Source organism: Sinocyclocheilus grahami, unplaced genomic scaffold (assembly GCF_001515645.1).
Source record: "Sinocyclocheilus grahami isolate Dianchi unplaced genomic scaffold, SAMN03320097.WGS_v1.1 scaffold646.1, whole genome shotgun sequence".
NCBI lineage: Eukaryota > Metazoa > Chordata > Actinopteri > Cypriniformes > Cyprinidae > Sinocyclocheilus > Sinocyclocheilus grahami.
This window is the reverse complement of record NW_015505825.1, coordinates 1,992,640-2,015,243: the sequence shown is the minus strand read 5'-3', so window position 1 is coordinate 2,015,243 and position 22,604 is coordinate 1,992,640. Positions and strand designations below refer to the sequence as shown.

At 40.9% G+C, this 22,604-nt stretch overlaps 1 protein-coding gene across 1 annotated transcript in view; it reads right to left on the bottom strand.

Moving 5' to 3' along the window:
* Positions 1-19,088: 19,088 nt before the first annotated feature.
* Positions 19,089-22,604, bottom strand: part of LOC107558462 (high-affinity choline transporter 1-like) — a 15,657-nt gene continuing 12,141 nt past the window's right edge. The window contains 4 exon segments of the mRNA XM_016242126.1: positions 19,089-19,664; positions 20,272-20,489; positions 21,396-21,549; positions 21,879-22,022. Of these exon segments, the coding sequence (XP_016097612.1) occupies positions 19,089-19,664; positions 20,272-20,489; positions 21,396-21,549; positions 21,879-22,022 (1,092 nt within the window).

The following is a 22,604-nucleotide window of genomic DNA, read 5'->3' as shown; positions in this document are numbered from 1 at the left end:
GATCAGCTGAGACGTGACTTGACTCTGGATGATCAGCTGTAACGTTAGCAAGATTTAGACAGACAGTTTATTGTGGCTTGTGACAGGGCTAGCAGGGCAGACAAAAAGTTTGTTAATGGCCCTGGTCGTAACAGGCTGGGCTGAGAGCTCCAAGGGAAACCCCTTGGCTGAATCGGGGCAAAAATAAAGTCCATGTACTCTCTCTGGGGTTGTTACAGGCATGATCAGCTGTGACATGAAGTGACTCTGGACGATCAGCTGAGATGTGACTTGACTCTGGATGATCAGCTGAGACGTGATTTGACTCTGGACGATCAGCTGTAATGTGAAGTGACTCTGGACGATCAGCTGAGACGTGACTTGACTCTGGATGATCAGCTGTAACGTAAAGGGACTATGGACGATCAGCTGAGACGTGACTTGACTCTGGATGATCAGCTGAGACGTGACGTGACTCTGGACGATCAGCTGAGACGTGACTTGACTCTGGATGATCAGCTGTAACGTGAAGTGACTCAGGAATGGCAGCTGTGACATGACGGGGTGTTGTTGTGGCCGCCATTTTGCAAACAGGCTCCGCTGTCGAAGCCATAATGTGAGTGACGTGACTCTGGGTGATCAGCTGAGACGTGAAGTGACTCTGGACGATCAGCTGTGACGTGATTTGACTCTGGACGGTCAGCTGTGACGTGACTCTGGACGATCAGCTGTGACGTGACGAGACTCTGGAAGATCAGCTGTGACTTGACTTGACACAGGAATGGCAGCTGTGACATGACGGGGCGTTGTTGTGGCCGCCATTTTGCGAACAGGCTCCGCTGTCGAAGCCATAATGTGAGTTGATCAGTTGTGACGTGAAGTGCCTCTGGACGATCAGCTGAGACGTGACTTGACTCTGGACGATCAGCTGTGACGTGAAGTGACTCTGGATGATCAGTTGTGACGTGAAGTGCCTCTGGACGATCAGCTGAGACGTGACTTGACTCTGGACAATCAGCTGTGACGTGACTTGACTTGACTTTGGACGATCAGCTGAGACGTGAAGTGACTCTGGACGATCAGCTGTGACGTGAAGTGACTCTGGAAGATCAGCTGTGACGTGAAGTGACTCTGGAAGATCAGCTGTGACTTGACTTGACACAGGAATGGCAGCTGTGACATGACGGGGCGTTGTTCGCCGCCATAATGTGAGTGACGTGACTCTGGATGATCAGCTGTGACATGATGAGTCTCTGGATGATCAGCTGTGATGTGAAGTGACTCTGGACGATCAGCTGAGATGTGATTTGACTCTGGATGATCAGCTGTGACGTGACTTGACTCTGGATGATCAGCTGTAACGTGAAGTGACTCTGGATGATCAGTTGTGATGTAAAGTGACTCTGGACGATCAGCTGTGATGTGAAGTGACTCTGGACGGTCAGCTGTGACGTGAAGTGACTCTGGAAGATCAGCTGTGACTTGACTTGACTCAGGAATGGCAGCTGTGACATGACGGGGCGTTGTTGTGGCCATCATTTTGCGAACAGGCTCTGCTGTCGAAGCCATAATGTGAGTGACGTGACTCTGGACGATCAGCTGTGACGTGACGAGACTCTGGACGATCAGCTGTGACGTGAAGTGCCTCTGGACGATCAGCTGAGACGTGACTTGACTCTGGAGAATCAGCTGTGACGTGACTTGACTTTGGACGATCAGCTGAGACGTGATGAGACTCTGGACGATCAGCTGTGAATTGACTTGACACAGGAATGGCAGCTGTGACATGACGGGGCGTTGTTGTGGCCGCCATTTTACAAACAGGCTCCACTGTTTCCGCCATAATGTGAGTGACTTGACTCTGGACGATCAGCTGTGACGTGAAGTGACTCTGGAAGATCAGCTGTGAATTGACACAGGAATGGCAGTTGTGACATGACGGGGCGTTGTTGTGGCCACCATTTTGCAAACAGGCTCCGCTGTCGCCGCCATAATGTGAGTGACGTGACTCTGGACGATCAGCTGTGACGTGATGAGTCTCTGGATGATCAGCTGTGACGTGACTTGACTCTGGACGATCGGCTGAGACTTGAAGTGACTCTGGACGATCAGTTGTGACGTGAAGTGACTCTGGACGATCAGCTGTGACGTGAAGTGACTCTGGAAGATCAGCTGTGACGTGAAGTGACTCTGGAAGATCAGCTGTGACTTGACTTGACTCAGGAATGGCAGCTGTGACATGACGGGGCATTGTTGTGGCCACCATTTTGCGAACAGGCTCCGCTGTCGCCGCCATAATGTGAGTGTGCTTCGGTGCATACGCCATTTCAGTCACAGACGCGGTGTCGCGTTCCTCCTCCGCAACACCCACAGTAAACAAAGAACCAACAGACAGTAAAGCAAAGTCTAAAAAACAACTCAGTAACAAATGGGGACCCTCGCGTCTAAGCTTAGACTTGAGAGGTTGATTTATGCCATCACAGAAAAACTCTATCAAAATAATGTTCGGAAAATCCGAATAGTGAGCGATGGCTAAAAACTCTCGAATATAGTTCTCCAATGATCACGTGCCTTGTTTAAGGGCTAATAAAATTCTTGCAGTGTCCATACCTGGCCAGTGTCCACGTGAACAGCTGCTGGATCCTTGTGTGGCCGAGTATTCTATTACGGAGCGACGGGGACGAGAGACGTGCAGATCCATTTGCAAGCTTTTATTCAAAGACGTGGTCACAAAACAGGCAAGGGTCAGACAATGGTGAACAGATATATTGAGGGCAAGGCAAGAGAGTAATCCTAGGAAAGACATAAACGCTAAACAATACTCGGCAGTGAGAAAGAGGAAGTCCATGGCTTATGTAGGGTGTGTGATTGGCTGCAGCCGTGTGCGTAATCAGAGTGAAATGGATTCTGAGAACTGAAGTCCGGGGTAAGTGTAACAGTCTGTATAGTGTGTGAATCCATGTGGTGGATAATGACCTCTGGTGGTGAACAAATGGTAGTTCATAGACCGAATTCGTGACAATAATATGTCAATAATTTGTATATTATTATTGTTTGCTTAGAGTGTTGATTTGCAAGTAATAACTTAAATTATAATTTTTGTAACTTCCTTTGAGAGGCAATTTTGATATTTCCTATGCATATGTTTCAGTATTATTTCTAAAAGTGTGGCGAAGATGACTGCTAAAGTGCAAGAGGAACGGCTTAACCAGTTGATGGGGACTAGAAAAGTCAAGTTGGGACATATAACAAGGTAAATGAGAGAAATTGAAACTTTGCTCGAGTACTCTGGTAATGTTGACACTGTGTATAAATGCATAAATGGGTTTGTACAGTCCTTTCTTGCATTCCAAGACATCAATAATGCAACCAGAGAACCTATGTCAGAAGATGAGGCATATTTAGATCAGTTACACTGGTTTGAACCTAAGTCTCAAGCAGTTAAGCACTTTGTAGACAAGGTCAAAGACTGGCTTGAAAGTGTAAAACTCCAATCCAAAGAGACAGAGCAATGTGATGCAGAGGTTGAATGTACCGACAGTACCTCAATGGTTATTTATTCTTCACAACTTCCCCTCTTTCTGAAAAAATCTGGTAGTCAAGTGGCCTCAGGCATGTCATCTACAGCTTCTTCTAGGCTGACAATTGAATCCGAGTTGTTGGCACAAGCTAATGCTTTGAAACAGAAACAAGAGCTTGAGAGGGAGGAGGCTGAGCTCAAAGCAAAGAAGGAAAATTTAGAGCTCCAAACTGCTATTGCTGCAGCTGAAGCCAAACTTCAGGTTTTGTCCATGTATGAACCAGCTCGTAGTGTTTCTGATGCATCTGGTAGTGCAACAAGGGCTGCCACAACTGCAGAAAATCTGATAAAGTGGTACAGATATGAGCATTCATATAAAGGACAGATATGAACATTCCTGCACATGTTGATACAGGAAGTTTGTTCAACATCATGCAACATCAAAATTACATGGCTGAGATTTTCATAGAACAGCAGTCATTGTCTACTCTCCCGCCTATGGATATTCTAGTCTTTAGTGGAGACGAGCTTGAATTCACATTCTTCATGCAAGCCTTTGAACATGGAGTAGAGAATAAGACAACAAATAACAAAGACAGATTGTACTTAGAGCAGTTCACCAATGGGGCAACCAAAGGTACTGGTACACAGTTGTCAACACATGCCTTCTGAAAGGGACTACAAAGAGGCTAAGAGACTACTCTACCAACATTTTGGCAATGAGTACACAATCGACACCGCCTATACAGAAAAGGCACTGAACTGGCCAGCTTTAAAGTCTGAGGATAATAAAGCCTTAACAGATTTTGCTCTTTTCCTTACTGGTTGTCGCAACACTGTTGACAGTGTGAAATGTTGAAGAGATGGACAGTCCAAGCAACATGTGTGCGATTGTATAAAAGCTTCCTTTCAAACTGAGGAAAAAGGGGAGAGTAGTTGCCTGTGAGCTTCAAGAAAGGACTGGCTTGAGAGCAAGATTCTCTGACTTGGTCAGTTTTGAGTTTCGCATCCATTGTTTGGTAATATTCAGGATAACAAAATGGAAAAAGACAATCTCAAACTCAAAACAAACAAATCAAATAATTTACAAATGAAAGCAAAGAAAACTACATTTGTAACAAGTATGACACCTGTTCCAGAACTAAAAAAACAAAGAGCAAAGGAAAAGGATGGAGCAAAAACAAGCCATGGAACCCTTTGCTTGTGCTATAATAAAGACCATGGATTGGACGTTTGCTACGTTCTGAAGCATAAGCCACACAAAGAAAAACTTGACTTTCTGAAATCTAAGGGCTTGTGCTATGGTTGCTTTTTACCAGGTCACATGAGTAAAGGTTGTATGCAAAGAATAACTTGTCAGAAATGCTCACTAAAGCATCCAACCATCCTTCATCTCCCAGAAAGGAAGCCAGTACTTCCAGGATTTCAGGATGGAGAAAGCTCTACAACTGTCACCGAGTCATGTACCAAAACCAGCGAAACTTGTGGCTATACTGGGGCTGGTAATTTAGTGTGCTCGTTGGCCATTGTACCAGTCAGAGTTAAGTCCAAATAGGTCAATCGTGAGGTTATGACCTATGCCTTCTTAGACTCGGGAAGTTCTGAGATATTTTGCACATAACAGCTAATGAAGGAACTAAGGTTAACTGGTAGGAAAACAAACATCCTGCTGCATACTATGGGACAGGAAAGGTCTGTTAGGACACATGTTTTCACCGAACTGGAAATAAGCGGACTGAATGAGAACAATCTTGTGGACCTCCCTCGGGTGTTCTCACAAAAGGAGATTCCAGTTAAAAGAGAAAACATTCCACAACAGAAGGATGTTAAGAAATGGAAGTACCTTGATGAGGTGCGTCTTCCCCAGATTGATGCAGGTATTGGCTTACTAATAGGAACAAATGTACCCAAGATTCTTGAGCCTTGGAAAGTCATCAACAGTAGAGGAGATGGACCTTTTGCTGTCAAGACCATCCTGGGCTGGATTGTAAATGGACCTTTGGAGAGAGAGAACATCCAAACTAACAGAGACACAGGATGGCCACAGGTGATGGCAAACAGGATTTCAGTGATAAGCCTGGAGAACCTAATTCAACAGCAAATGAGTTATGATTTTCCTGCATGTAAGCAAGCTGAAAAAATGGAAATGTCCATAGAGGATAGGCAGGATACTGCACTGACCTTCCATTGAAGAAAAAGGATGTAGTGTTTCCCAACAACTATGTTGTTGCTTCTCTGCGTGCTCGATTTCTAAAAAGGAAATTCAAAAGAAATTCAGATTTCCACAAGGACTACTGTAGTTTCATGGAGGACATGTTACTCAAAGGTCATGCTGAAAAGGTCCCTGCAAGTGAAATCGAAGGAAACCTTGGCAGAATTTGGTACATCCCACATCACAGGGTGTATCACCCACAAAAACACAAACTTAGAGTGGTGTTCGACTGCACAGCTACCTACCAAGGGAAATCACTCAACTCTCAACTGTTACAAGGACCCAACTTGAATAATTCTCTCATTGGTGTGCTGTTGAGATTCAGACATAAGCCAATAGCCCTTGCAGCAGATGTAGAAGGGATGTTTCATCAGGTCAGAGTTCCTGCTAAAGACAAAGACCTGTTAAGATTCCTTTGGTGGCCTAAAGGGGACTTTTCTCAGGAAATGGAGGAGTACAGAATGACTGTTCACTTATTTGGTACTACATCCTCCCCAAGTTGTGCAATCTGTGCTCTACAAAGCTGCGCAAAATACAACAGTGCACAGCACAGATCAGAGGTAATTCAGACAGTCCTTAGGAATTTCTATGTGGATGACTGTTTGACGTCTGTGGCTACTGAACAGCAGCTCTTATGCTACTTTGCTCTAATGCATGAATTAAGGGAGGTGTGTGCATCAGGAGGATTTAATTTGACCAAGTGGATGTCCAATAGTCACACTGTACTTGCATCCATAAGTGAGGAGAGCAAAGCAAAGACAGTGAAGGACTTTGGAAAGTGTCCTAGGGGTTCAGTGGTGTGTAGAGACTGATACTTTGGACTTTAAAGTAACCCTACAGGAAAAGCCTCTTACAAGGAGAGGTATCTTGTCCATGGTCAACTCCATTTATGATCCCCTTGGTATACTTTCTTCAGTTATTCTTTCTGCAAAACAAATACTGCAAGAGCTTTGTAGAACAAAACATGAATTAATTATTCCAAAATCTTTCAGACATCAATGAAACCTGTGGTTGGCTAGTCTTCAGAACTTAAATGACTTTCATGTTGAGAGATGCATAAAGCCACTTAACTTTGGTGAAGTCACTTCAGCACAGCTGCATCATTTTTGCAGATGCCAGTGAGCTGGGTTATGGCACGGTAGCGTACTTGCTCGTGGAGAATCACATAGGTAACCAACATTGTGCCTTTGTTATGTGTAAAGCAAGGGTTGCTCCGGTAAAATCCATTACCGTGCCACATCTTGAGCTCACTCTAAGATGCAATACATCAGCGAATTCTGAACTTGAAAAGGAAATTGAAAACTTCAAAGCTTCACTGTCAAGGTGTTACATTGAATGTAAGTGACATTGAAAACGCTGAGAAAGAGATCATTTGCTACAGCCAAACAATCATGTTTCCCCCAAAAAAATCAAAGCCCTCCAGCAAGGCAAAACTGCGAAATGCAGTAGCACTCTCTACAGGTTTTCACCAGTTTTATAAGACAGAATCCTAAGAGTAGGTGGCAGACTAAGCAGATCAGCTATGCCTGAGGAAGCCAAGCATCCTGCAATTTTGACAAAGGACCACCATGTTTCACATCTGATCTTATCAATCAATACATGTAGATGATGTTGACTGTTGTCAAAGTTGCAAGAGAAATACTGGATTCTAAAAGCACAAACAGCCATCAGAAAAATTCTGTCTCAATGCACCGTTTGTAAACGCCAGCGCAGCATTACAGGCAAACAATTCATGGCTGACCTTCCCCATGACAGACTTTTTTTTTGCCAGATGAACCTCCATTCACAAATGTAGGCATTGATTATTTTGGCCCATTTGAAATAAAAAGAGGGAGAACATTGATTAAAAGATATGGGGTAATCTTTACTTGCCTGACATTAAGAGCTGTTCACATTGAGATTGCTAGCTCTTTGGATACTGACTCATGCATTCATGCACTGAGGAGATTCGTTTCTAGAAGGGGTCAGGTTCAAACGATCAGGTCCGACAATGGAACAAATTTAATTGGGGCAGAAAGGGAGTTGTGAAAGGCCATGCAAAGTTTGAATAATGGCAGGATTCAAGCCACATTACTCGCAAAAGGTGTACAGTGGATTTCCAACCGCCCAACTGCATCCCACCATGGAGGAGTTTGGGAACGGCAAATACGGACCATCCGAAAAATTCTCAACTCCATTGTAAAACAGCAGTCTCTTGATGAAGAAAGTCTTCAAACACTTTTATGTGAGGTGGAGGCAATAATCAATATTCGGCCCATCACTAAGGTGTCCAATGACCCAAACGACTTGGAGGCCCTCACTCCAAATCATTTGCTGCTGCTGAAAGTGAAACCGTCCATGTCCCCTGGGGTTTTTGATAAAGCAGACCTATATTCCAGACGTAGGTGGCGCCAAGTTCAGGCTGACCTATTTTGAAAGCGTTGGGTCAAAGAGCACCTACCAGACTTGCAAGAAAGACAAAAATGGCAACGCCTAATGAAAAGTCTAAAGCTTGGGGACATTGTATTGATTGCTGATGATTCCGCACTGCAAAACTCTTGGGCAATGGGACGTGTGCTACAAACATTCATAGACAACGAGGGTCTTGTGCGGCAAGCCTAAGTGAAAACCAACACGAACACTATTTTACGGCCTGTTACTAAGCTTTGTTCGCTTTTGGAGGCAGACTTGTAGTCTCTTGAGCACAATCCTAATTGAAGGATCTGTTATATGTTTATTGCCTAATTTCAGGTTATCATCACATTGAAGGTTTTTTTAAGATTCATTCACGCTATGTTATCTTTAAAAAATTTGTTTGACTCTTTGGTATAAATAGGTTAGGAATTGCTTTGTGAACACAAAGACAATTAGGGGCTAGTATGTAAGAGTGAATAATTTGTATATTATTATTGTTTGCTTAGAGTGTTGATTTGCAAGTAATAACTTAAATTATAATTTTTGTAACTTACTTTGTGAGGCAATTTTGATATTTCCTATGCATATGTTTCAGTATTATTTCTTATGTTTCTGATGTATAATTTCGGTTCTGTTTCTTTAACGACCACGCACGTGCTGTTAGACAAGTTTGAATAGGTGCGGGCAGGGAAATAAGGGAGAAACCGTTTTCTTGCCATCTTGCTGTCATTTATGGATAAAACTTGTGTTTAAACGTTTAAGGAAACACAAGTTAAAAGTTGTGTAATGTCATATGATATAAGAACCAACTGGATTTTGTAATTTTGTGTTTTGATTAAACTCGCATTTGTTATGGATTTTTGCTGATTTCTGTGACGAGTAAGAACCCGTTTTTCCTGCCGCTGTAAGTTAATCCAGGACTTTGCATCTACAGAAGCCACTTTGCTTTATAAAACCATCTAGGACAACATATATGTGCCATTTTTATTATGCAATAACCATTTGATAATAGCAAAGAGGCCATTTTGTACAATGAATATAATGAATACACTCTGCTGAGCGTAACGACAACACACTTTACCCCTGATTCTTCATCGTATTATTAATCAAATTTTGTACCTTGTTTCAATGAAACATTGCAGGATAGTGAATGAAGACTGTTTAAAAAGTGCTGTTATTATGTTTAAAGTCATTACATCAGCAAGTGATCAATCTGCCAGGTGCTGAGTTGTGCAAAGACAGCGGCCTGTTTAATTAAAGACAGGCAGTGAGGTGGACAAGCTTCCATTTATCCTGGCAATCACAGCAAGAGACGACACGGCACCGAACCACACACCTCCGCTAACTGTCCTCATCAACCACTCTGTTGTGTCCGAACTTAAAGATTGCATTTACAGCACATGATGGGGAGAAATCTGTCATTCCATTTCATGTTTGCAAGAGCTCTTGTTAAGAACAAACAGCAAAACAAGTCAATTCTCCTTTATTTTTTTAGTGCTTTAGTGATAAGCAGTAAAATAACAATCAGTGAAGCAAACTTTGATATTGTTCAGAAAATTTTCTATCCAGCTATTTTTGCTTGAAATTGCTTGAAATCACAAAACACTGGGAAAGAGTGGGATTCATGAGGTTTATCCCACATGAAAAAATACTATAGTAATTTATAGTAAATACTATAGTGTTTTTGAACCATACTATAGTAAAGTACTTGAATTAATTTGTTGTGGTAATTCTATAGTTGCTGTGGTAATATAACAAAAAAAGCAATATAAACAATTTTTCTACAACTTTTCTAAAAAAAAAGTTTTCTACAACTGTAGGGTATATTATATTACAATATACTACAGTTTACTGTAGTAAAAACTAAAGTATACTACAGTATTTTTTTTACAGTTCATCAGTTCACTATAGTAAATACTACAGTATGCTGTATCATTTGTATAAAAAGTGTAGTAAATACTATAATATTTACAGTATAATACACTTTACTATAGTATGGCTCAAAAACACTGTAGTATTTACTGTAAATTACTATAGTATTTTTTCATGAGGTTTATGTCTCGAGATCAGTGAAAGGCTGCAGACCTTAAAGTAAATGTGTAAAATTGTAGTTGTGAGGATGAAGTTTCAGTTGTTGGATCATAGAAAATGAAACCCAGTAAAATCCGTCTCAAACTGTATTGCCGTGTTTGTTCACGTGAACTGCTGCTGTAAAGTCAACATCACATGTCGACGCTCCAGGCCTTCTCTCTGGTTTAGAGGAGCACTTAGGCTGATGTGAAGCACCACGGCCTATTCCAGGACTCCAGGCTTTTTATCTTCAAACATCTGAAGCATTTCAGCAAATGTATTTCTCATCAGAATCTCCCTTTCACTTCCACCTCTGCCTTTGTTTGAGGCTTTAAAACAAGACACAGGGTGTATCAAAGCGTTCTGCTTTTAAAGTCCTTTGCTCCTCAGGAGGAGACGTGGTTGCATATAAAGTCTCTTGTGAGCTTGAACTCTGTGTTGTGATAATGCTACCAGGTTAACAGTGTGGAAGGTCTCAGTGCTTCATGCTATGACTGGCAGAAACCCAAGACAGTACATTCAAAGAAAAATGAACTAACTCTACATTAAAGCATGGTGAAAACCATTTAACACATCTATTCCCATAATTAACCACCGTGTCATGATGTCAACTGATATGGTTTGAAGGAACTATGCAAAGCTAAAGAATACACTGTGATAAAAAGTGGCTCTGAGCTCTCAGAGTTCAGACTAAACTGACAGCTAAGCAATTTCCTCTCGTTCGCTTGAAGTCTGCTCTAGTGTGAGCTTATTGATAGTACAGCAACATCTTTAATCAACACACTTTAGAAGATACTGGTAAAGTCATCCATCGTGAAAATGAGCTAGGCAGATCTGGCTGGTTTGTAGTTTATGTTTGCAGGACATGGACTAATGCAGTAGGATGTGTGCAGTTGTTACCTGTCTTGTGTAAAGACTTTTAACTTACTTCCCGGCTGGTGTGGTTTGTAATTTTTCTGTTAATGTTTGCCCTTTATTGTTCCCAGGTGTTTCTTTGTTTGCCTATTAGTGTTTCCCTTGTTCAGTGTCTCGTGTTTCATCAGTGTTCTCAGCTCTGATCCCTGGTCTCCTGGTTTTTGCATGTTTTGTTTATTTTGGTTGTTATTGTTATTATTTAATAAAGTTTCACCTCCATATGGATCCTGCCTTCCCTCGTCTCTGAGAGCACCCGGCATTACAGAACACCAGATTTAAAAACAATATGCATCCAGTAGAGAAACTATTGTCACTCCAACAAGGTTCTACAGAGGACTATAGAGTTGAGTTTTGCACCTTGGCTAACTGTCTGGACTGGAAAGAAATCACTTTTAAGACCTGCGTTGTGGGCTAAATGAGCCTCTACAGTACATAGACTGTGCGCTGAGAATCTGCCTCTCTCCATACACTGAGGTTTCCAGTGCTACCGGAGGTCATCCCACTGTCCAGATAGTCTTTCAAATGAAGATTTTTCGAGATCACACTTCAAACGAAGGGGTATGAGAATTATCCGCATAAATCGGCTACAGCGGCAACATGGCTGCCCGAGCGAAGACCATGAATGTAAGCATTTTTGGCATTAAAAAGATTTTAATGAAAAGTAATACTTTGTTTTATGCTACATTCAATCGTGTGTTCATATTTACAGTCACAAAAAAAAAGCTAACGTTTTCTAATATTAAACCTTTAACTGACTGCATGATAGTGCCACGACATATTTTCATGTCTGATCAGGGCGATAACCACCATGGATATTGAGGGGGACTAGTTCCCCAAATAATTAGAAATCCCTAAACCGTCTTCTAAAATATGGCCAATTCGAGAGAGAGAGAGATGAGGCTGTCCGAAGTTGCGACTCTCTTTACAATGAGGGAGTTCACCTCAAAAACAGCGATTTTATCCTCTTGTTGCTGGAAAATATAATGTAGCAATTCAATATTGAAACTTTTTTTTTAAAGTCGCGGGGTAGCGTTGACAAGTTTCTTTGCTCCTGATGTTTGTGTGTGCGCGATCTCTAATACGTGTTTGTGTGTGTGTCAATATAAGCAGCGCATTAATACAGATTGGTAATTAAATGGCTCTAATGCACACCAGTATTCAGACAGACCAGGGAAGCTAGACGACATAAGATGATGTGTAATGGCATAGTAGTGGTGTCCCATTTCTTATGGGAATATTTTCACCCCTACCCCTTGACACTCTGTTTCAAGGGACAAGGGGAAGTGGTAGGCGTGGGTGAAGGGGTATAAAATAGAATCGGGATTGGGCTTAAGTTTCCTGTCATGGCCATTGACTTGATAAACTCTCTGTGCCTTTGATCCAGCTCCGCCAGCTCTGTCGTGCTTTCATGTTCCACCGACTCCCTTCTGGTCTCCAGCTCCACCTGCTCCATCTTGGTTGTTTCCTGCTTTCTCTGTTCTGTGCTGGTGGTCTCCAGTTCTGCCTGCTCCACCTTGGTTTTCAGCACTGCCCTGGCTCCTTGCTCAGCTTTCCTGGTAATTTGCCCTTCATTGTTCTTTGTTTGCGTATTAGCCCTCTGTGTATTTCCCTGGCCTCCTGTTTTTTTTTATTGTTATTTAATAAAGTTTCACCTGCCTTCCCTCATCTCTGAGGGAACCTGCACCTGCAGCTGTAGATGTAGCATGTTATAAATATTTTCTGATTGGATCAATAGAACTGTACTCTTCAGTACAGCTCAAGTATTCCTTCATCAACATATCTCCAGAAGAATCGTCCATTCACCATTTACCATATTATCATTCGAGTGCTTCAGTGACTCTACTGAATATTTTATATTATATTATAATATAAAATATAAGAATATGAATATATAAATGTATATGCATGTAAATATTTCCAAAATATTTGCTGTATGTGAGTGTATGTATATATTCATTATAAATATACACAATACACACACATATATTATGTAAACTTAAAATGTAAAAAACTTATTTTGGAATGCGATCAATCACGATTAATCGTTTGACAGCACTATTAATAAAACTTTCATTTATTTGTTTCATAGTCTATAAGTGAGTGTCTTTATTGTTGCTGGGTTATCATTAAAAAAATAATGAACCACAAACTAAGCATTTGTTTTAACTCTAAAAAGGGCAAAACCATAAAGAGACATTAGAAAATTTATTTATTGCTATTTTCCATCTTATTGGAACTCAAATAATACAATTTCATGATTTTTTTTCAAAACATTATATTTTATTTTGTTTGTATCCCCCAAAATATGTCGCCCCTTTGGGGGTATAAATTCACTGAAAACAGAACACTTGTTTATCAATGCTTGTTACACCGCGGTTGTAATTCCTGAACGCTTTGGAATACAGATCTAAGGTTTAGGGCTGCACGATAAATCGCCTGTGACTGTCATGCGCATCTCGTCAGTAAAGCTGGTTCTGTGATTAGTAGTAAATCTCCAGCACGTGCTTTCAGATGGAGCGGCATTTACTACACAGAGCCGTAGTTCACTTACAAGGTACACAATATCACGTTCATAATCGCAGATGAATCACATTCGATTATGCAAGCTATATTGCATAGCTTGTCTAATTATGCAAATGAACAATGCTGAATAATTGACAGTATACCAGTTACTACTATAAGACATCAGTAAGATCCCTAAGGTGGCAAAACTCTGGACTTTTGGTAGTACCTAGGATAGCAAAGTCCACTAAAGGAGGTAGAGCTTTTGCACATTTGGCTCCCAAATTCTGGAATAGCCTTCCTGATAACGTTCGGGGTTCAGACACACTCTCTCTGTTTAAATCTAGATTAAAGACTCATCTCTTTGGCCAAGCATTCAAATAATGCATCTCATAATCTTGGACTGCAGTTATATCTGATCAAATGCACATTATTATTCGTTAGTTTGGGTTAAACAAATCATTTTTGCTTGGTTGGAACAGCAGCTACGCTAATTATGTTTGTATTTGTTTCTCTGTCTTTTGCCACGGGATTAACATCCCGTGGTAACTAGGATTCACACAAGCTTCAGTCTGGATCCAGAACACCTGAGAAGAGATGATGCCAACCCCTCAGAGGACCTCAGATGATGCCAACCCGGAAACAACATACAGAACTACCACATTTTGCTATAAGTTTGATTGCATCATATAATAATTGCTGTTAATATTATTCATCGTCTGTTTGGTTATGTCTGTAATTGATTTTTCCGTACATTTCTGCCATATGTACATTGACTGACAGTCACCACTGATAAACTACCACTAAATATTGTAGAAACTTAATTTGCTGTAAAGTTGCTTTGCAACGATTTGTATCGTGAAAAGCGCTGTACAAATAAACTTGAATTGAATTGAATCATTAGGCGCGTTTCCATTACAGATTAGCACAAAACTTTAGCAATATTTTATAAATGTCGATAAAAAAGTATTGCGAAATGATGGCGTTTCCATTAACCAATGTTATGCGACTAAAACGTCATTTTTTCCACTCACGATAAGTCATGGCAACAGATTTTGATGGGATTTTGGCTACACTAGCCATTATATTTAATCGAAGCCGCAGACATGTGCAGTGTAAATAGTCTAAGCATTAATGGCAGGGAAAGCCCCTTTTACTTGAGAACAGCCACATATGAAGTGTTTCTTGGAGGTTATATTACATTGAGGAATGATCATATAACTTTTAACGAACGCCATGTGACCTGTAAATGCGAAAAAAACCCGTTTCCATTGCAGTTTTGTGAAATATTCCTTTTTCAAATTGCCTGAAAAACCACCTCATGCGATTGCAAAAACTTTTTTGCGATATATGGGCGTTTTTGCAAAATTGACACGTTTCCATTAGGCGTATTTTCAGTTTGCAATTTCAATTTGCGCAATTTGAAGGGTAATGGAAATGCAGCTACTGGCAGCTTTGGATCTAATGTTATACATTATGTAGTAAACTGTTTCCAGAAAACACAAATAGCCAGTTAATGACAAACAACATCATTTAATACCTGGCTTATTCTTCACATTATTATTAAATAAATAAGTAGATAAATATTTCCTCCAGAACTGGTTGTCAAAATTACATCTCTGATCTTCTGACGCAGCTATGCTAGATATAGTAGATACACCACACAAAAATATATTTGTTTACAACAGATAAATAAGTAAATATATAAATACAACAAATCACTTTTAGGTCACTGAAATATTTCCTTCATACACAGTTGTGCTGGAAACATTTCTCTCTCTCTTACACACACACACACACACTAATATTGGCACCCTTTATAAAACTGAGCAAAATGTGCTGTAAATGTACTTAGTCTTTCATTCAGAATATTTTCAATAATCTAACATTTAATTGAAATAATTATATAATTATTATATTATTCTAGAATATAATTATAAAACAAAAAAATGCAACGTAAAATTATATATAGAATGATTTAAAGAATATGTTTCTTTCAGTGATTTCACTTTGAGGGTTATATTTGTTGGATTATTTTGAATGAAAAACTCTTTTTCATTGAAAACACTTTTCCACAGCCTGTTTTACTCATTTTTACCAGGGCTGCGCATTATATGACATTATGAATATATACACTCACATTCAAGTCAACAGATCTGCAGACACAGAGGCATGACATGACATCAGGTTAGGCTGTCGAACAAAGAAAATCAAGGCAACTGCAACACACTTTAAAACATATCCCACAACACCATTCAATGGACAATACGATTCTATTACTAATCATCATTGGTTTCAATGGAATCAATTATATTAATTATGCCATATCAATATTTGATGAGAAAAGCCCCTACATTTTTCACAAGATTCAAAGACATTACTGTGGCAGATGAAAACACTGATTAGGCATTACGGAAACTTGTAAAGTTTGTTTGTTTCACATTTTATGTATGTTTGAGAGGTATATACATACTGTACTGAAGGGCTAGTCCGGGTTATTACTGCTGATGGATTCCACTGCAAGCATCCCGGCGGCCGTATTAATATTCCCAAACATCAATAGGCATCACTGACTGATAGCCTGTGTTACGGGCTAAAATGAGCCGGTGTGATTGGTTTTTAGGGGATGTGTTTGTCAATTAATTGTTACTGTGGACGTTTATAATGTTTATGGTCAATTTGTGCAGGATAAGCAGTATATAGAAATCGTTAAGATGGGCGTGTTTGCTGCACACTGAGATTACTGAGCGAACACTAGATATATTATACATAATTATATAAAAACTAGTTATGTGTTTCTGGGCTGGGGTACAGGCAGGTTTATTCAAACTGTGAATATCTGAGCTGGTTTGGCTAGAGTTTACCTAGTTCAGTGTAGGTCCAAGTGTAATAAAACATGGCCAATGCATCAGTCGCTAATATTCTCAGCACATCAGAGAGAAAATCCTGACGGCGGGCCACAGTGAAGCAGCTACAGTAAGACTATTTAAATCAAGCTCATTGGCTGATGGATTACAGGCAGAGCACCAATCAGCTGCTCCCATCTAGAACATGAGGCAGATTACTGCACATAAATCAACTCCTTCATTAGCATACCGTCAACACATCAAACATGATTGTGTCAATGAAGGAGGAGCTTTGCTACTAAAAAAAAAAATTTTTATGAAGATTTTACATATGACATTTCTTACCAATAAGGTGGCAACGTTGCGGTTTTTGAAGTAATTCTCACAGCTTCACTACAGCAACGTATACAGATGCCGGTGATTCAAATGTGATGATAATAATTCATTCCAACAACCTGGATCTCTAACAAACCTCTGCCATGAAACGTAACCATCATTTTTACCTGGCTGGTAAAACTTTGCACTGCAAGCATCAATGACAGTTTTGAGTTGTCAGGGCCGGCAAGTGACCAAAATATATAAATATCAGTGGTATAATCCATGGCTAGGTGTGCATTACACGATTTTAATATACTCCACAGAGCCATCCAGATTTTTTGTCTCCACCTTTGCATTAAAATCATGTAACTCTTTATAATTCTATACATTCTTTACAGAGATTCTGTTAGAATATTCTGTTGATTTTCATCTATCATCTACTTAAGTCTGCCTGATCAGGTCTGATCTTCAGTCAAAATGTGCTTGTTTATTTGTTCAGTCCAACCAGAATTTCAATTAAAAAAAAAGCAACATATTGGTAGGGCTAGGAATATTTGACACTCCTGTCAGTATTTACTCACCCTCAAGTCCAACCTGCTTCGACTTTATTTCTTACATGAAACAATGTTAACATTTTCCCACTGCTCTTTTTATGCAATGAAAGTGAACAGGGACAGACATTGTTAAGCTCCAGAAAGTAAAAAAAAAATAAAAATCACACAAGTAGTAGCAGGATCTTGCCATTTCTGCAGCAAGCTTGAATATGAATGACATTAGAGAGTGAATAGTGACTTAAATTCCCCAAACAAAGCTATCATGTGGCTTCAGAAGACACAGAGAACCCACTTTATATCAGGTGTCTACATCAACTTGCATAACAACATAAAACACACAATACACTTGTTGTGTAAATACATGGTTTACATTGTATTTAAAGGATTAGTTCACGTCTAGAATACAAATTTCCTGATAATTTAGATGTTTATGTCTTTCTTCATTTGAAAGAAATTAAGGTTTCTAAGGAAAATATTCCAGGATTTTTCTCCATATAGTGGACTTCAATGGGGATCAACGGGTTGAAGGTCCAAATTGCAGCTTCAAGGGCTCTACATAATCCCAGCCGAGAAGTGAGGGTCTTATCTAGTGGAATGATTTATGTATGTATACTTTTTAATATACGTTAGTCACGTTGGAAATGTCACGCTTGGTTCGTTCTTCTGATTTTCTCCTCCAACTTCAAAATCGTCCAACATCGTTTTTACCTTTTTTGTAAAGTGTGTTTGACTTTCTTTGTACATTCGCTTTGTAAACACTGGGTCGGTTCTTTCATGTACGTCAGGATGTTTCCAACGTGATTACGTAATGAGTGTGTCACGGAATGCCAGGAGAAAACAAGGTAGATCCAAGTGCAGTTTAAATGAAAGTAACAAATGAACAGAACAGAACAGAACAAAAACGTGGCAAAAGGTAATCCAAAACACAGAGAACAGAAAACACGATGAACATGAGACAACTATGAACTCAGAAGACAATACACAATCTAGCAGCAATGACAGACAGAGTGAGCATGGTATATAAAGATGGGATAATGAGTAAATGATAAACAGGTGATCGTGATTGGAAACAATAAACAGGTGCTACTGATCAGAACAGAATTAACAAGCAAGGGACTATGGGAAATGGAGTTTAACACATAAAACATAGAAACAGGAAGAGCGCCCTCAAGTGGCCAGTCCAGGGCACCACAACCAGACACTGTGACAGAGTGAGGTTGGGCTGGTGCAAGACAAGCATTTAATGACAGATCGTTTCGCTAGATAAGACTCTTATCTGGGATCGTGTAGAGCCCTTTGAAGCTGCAATTTGGACCTTTGGACCAGCCCGTTCTCTCCCATTAAAGTCCAACATATGGAGAAAAATCCTGGAATATTTTCCTCAAAAACCTTAATTTCTTTGCGACTGAAGAAAGAAAGACGTCGTGGATGACATAGGGGGAGTAAATTATCAGGAAATGTATATTCTGGAAGTGAACTGATCCTTTAAATTTGAAAAAGCATGTAATGAATTACCTGCCACGAGGAGTACTTTTCTATCATCTTTGGCACTTAACAGTCTGTTTGTTTTCAAATACCAGGCTTGAGGGTGTGTAAATAAAGACAGCATGTTCGTTTTTGGGTGAACCACTTCCTTAAAAGAGCATATGGACTGTGGAATTACAGACAGTAACCGATGCTTTTAAAAATGTATTGCTCTGTAACGGTTATATTCTAAGCAGAAAAAAGGAATAAACACAAGCTTGTTTCATACATACCATCAATCACGTCACGTCAAGTCAACAGTAACTACTTGTTTCCGGCATAACAGCAGCCAGCTCTGACAGGATGATATTGTCGTGGGTGACGAGCGTGGTCTTGTCCATCGTTTCTTTGCTGTGTCTGGAAACCACTGCATCTAGGAAGTCATACTTGGGCGAGAGCGTGCCGCTCTCAAACAGATACTTGGCCGCATATGAGAAGGCAGCGTTGCTCAGAAGTGAAGCCAGCATGGAGACCGTCTTATAGGGGAACCTCTGCTCCACGAAGCGCTCCATCTCCCGCGTGAGACGCTGCTCCTTCTGGCGCATCTGCCAGCCAGGGTAGTAGATGAACGGGGGAAGCCTGAGGTACGGCTCTCCCCCACCGACCCGCAGCAGCAGCCCGAAGACGTAGCCAGCCACCGAGCCGTAGGTGTTGGTGCCCTTGATGAACAGCACTCAGAGGAGCTGAGGGAAGATGATGACGTACACCAGGTCTGAGCTCAGGTACCACAGGCCGTAAACGGAGCCCGTCAGGAGGGCCATGGCTGTCGCTAGCGCTCCAAACACAAAGATGGTGATCCTCATCACCCACACGATCTCGCGGTCCGACGCCTGCGGAGCCACACGTTAAAGGGTTAGTTCACCCAAAAATGTTATTAAAATTCTGTCATTAATTACTTATCCTCATGTCATTCCAAACCCGTAAGACCTTCGTTCATCCTCAGAACACAAATTAAGATATTATTGAACAAGTGTCTACATGGCACTACAGAGGGATCATCACATTGAACAGGTGAACTCATCTACACGCTAGTCTCTTTCACAGCCTCATTTATAATCACTCTCCTGCAAACTACTGCAAGAGAAAATTAATGGTGGTGAATGCTGAAGTTATGTGACCGTGACATAGTTTGTTTATACTTCTGCTGATTGTATTTAGACTTCAAAATTGTGATGATTGTGAAGGTGGTGTTGATTGAAGATTATCATGATGAAAAAAAAAACGTGTAAGAATCATAAACTTTGGTTGGTCACAGAGCTTATTTTCTGCTATGATCCAAAAGTCAATGAAAAATTGATTTTGAATCAGGTCTCCTGTGATGGAAGACAATTTCTATCAATAATATTTAAAAAACAGTTTCTAATATGTTTTTTTTAAGTTGCTTACATTGCGTTTATACAGGTTTTACACAGAAATACAGTAGTATAAAGAACTTACCGACTGCCGAAAAGCAAGTTGGTAAATATTTCGTGCGAACATGGAGCTGGCTGAGAGGATGGAGGAGTCTGCGGATGACATAACAGCGGCCGACACCGCCCCCAAACCGAAGAAAGAGACGAAGGGAGGGCAGAGATGCTGCAGGACGATGGGCAGGATCATGTCCGACTCGTCCTTCTCCACCGGGGGAACCGGACCGTACGACGTCTGATTCCAGTCTCAACACACACACACACACACATCGTGTTCATCATCTGAGTATCATTTGTAATGTGTGAAGTAGTTCAAATAGTGTGCCTGATTTAACTGTGAATGTACAGTCAAACCACAATTTATTCAGACACCTTCAACATTTCTCACATTATCACAGTTTATTCACTATAGTTTAGAAAATAGTAAAATATGACAAGAACTCAGAGTTAAACTGTGTCAGAACAAATTCATCTTGATAATGCCAGATAACTTTGATAGAAAGGTATGGAATGAATTCGGTTGAATAGCTGTGAGCTGTTACATTTAAGAACACAATTAGATAAAACCAATTTAGCTCAACCAATTACCCAGCAATGCTTCATTTTGTTCAGTCTGTGGTGTAAAAAGGTTGCATTAGTAAATAAAGAAAAACACTTGGGCAAAACATGCTCAGAGTGTCTGAATAATTTTTGGTCCCACGTTTGAATCAATTTTACTGTTAGTCCACTGTATGAAGAACTTTTGGGTATAATATGTCACAGTTTGCTTTATTTTGCTATCCTCACTTACATAAATGAACTATAGTGTCCTGCATCCACTAGTAAAAAATATCAAAAAATTATATCTGCTGTCTGAATAATTTTTGGTTTGACTTTATGTGTTTTGTAAATCAGTGTTTATTCATTTGGGCTGCATAGTGAACATCTGCTGATTAGCTGAGACTCAACAGCTTTAATGAAGCCCCTGTCGATACGGCCATATTCAGCTAAACGCACGGCTCCTCAAACATAAATGACAGCAGCCATCTGGAGTCATCAGCGTTACACCGCTTGGGCCTGCGTGATCCCCCGCCGCTGGCAGCTTGTCTCAGATCTCCTCTCGCTAGAGAGCTGTGGGAAACACTGCCGTATCTGCGCTCTCTGCTGGTGTACCTGTGGATGCTCCTATAGCGCCGATCAGGACGGATGGCACGGCCATGACCAGACAGCCGAACGCAGCCAGGAAGGACAGCACCTGAGCATAGCTGGCCGAGGAGGCGGAGAGGACCCGCTGGAAGTACACCTGCCACGGGATCCCACCCAGCATCTGGACACATACACGGCCAAAACCAGACAATCATCTGTACCCTGCACCTAACCTAACATATGAATACAGTACGGGTAGATCCTCCTGAGAGATGTGGCTTCAGCACTTCTGCTGTTTTCAAAACTTGAGTTAAAAGAATGCCGAAACGCAAGAAATGCACACACTGCATTTCCAGACCACACAGCAGCACAAATCCTACTAAAAGATGCAGATCTGTGTGGTGCCATTAAAATGAAAAACATTTCTGCATTAATGTTTCGATGCATTGAAATAAAAATATCACTGAGCAGCAGTGAGTGTGAGGCGAGTGTGTTTCTGCACCGACTCACAAGAAGACAGAAGTTATCAGCCCACATCCAGCCATCAGATGGATTGATCTCTCCCAGCCACGGCGACTGGAACACTGTGTTTACTGCGGTGATGTCGATGTCTGACACAGCGGGATTGGACAGGGCAAACGGCACGCTTATCCACTAAATTAAGACACGGAGAGAAAAAATCACATGGATATATACATCCTGACATTTTCAGTGATATCCAACTGCTATTATCTCAATGTCAGCCCATTAACAACACAAGCTAGGTAAAAATAAACAGTGAAAGTTACAAAACTGAGATCATATTTCAGCCTGACTTTAGATATCAGTAGCATCAGTTGCATGCCATAGAATCATGAACCAAATGAAATTTTGTTCTCTTTCAGTCAGTCACGTTCTACGTTACGTCAGTCGTGACTGACGAATTGGGATCTCGCCCGAGAGCCCAATCACCTTTGAGTGTTAACTAAACAAGCCAATGACAGTTGGCGTGCGTGTTTCGCCACGCGCACCCCGCCCCGCAGCACGGGTATAAAAGGAGAGCGCGTGCAAATGCACATCAGCTTTTCGCTTCGGAGCCGGAATCTCCGCGAGTGTTCTAAAGAAACAGCTGGCGTTGGTGTGATGGCGTATCAGCGGGGGTTGCCATCCAGGCTGCTGAAACCTCGGCGGGCTGCAGCTTCCATTCTGCGGTCTCTCCGCGACCTCCCCTGGGCGCTTCAGCGCTCTCTCTAAAAG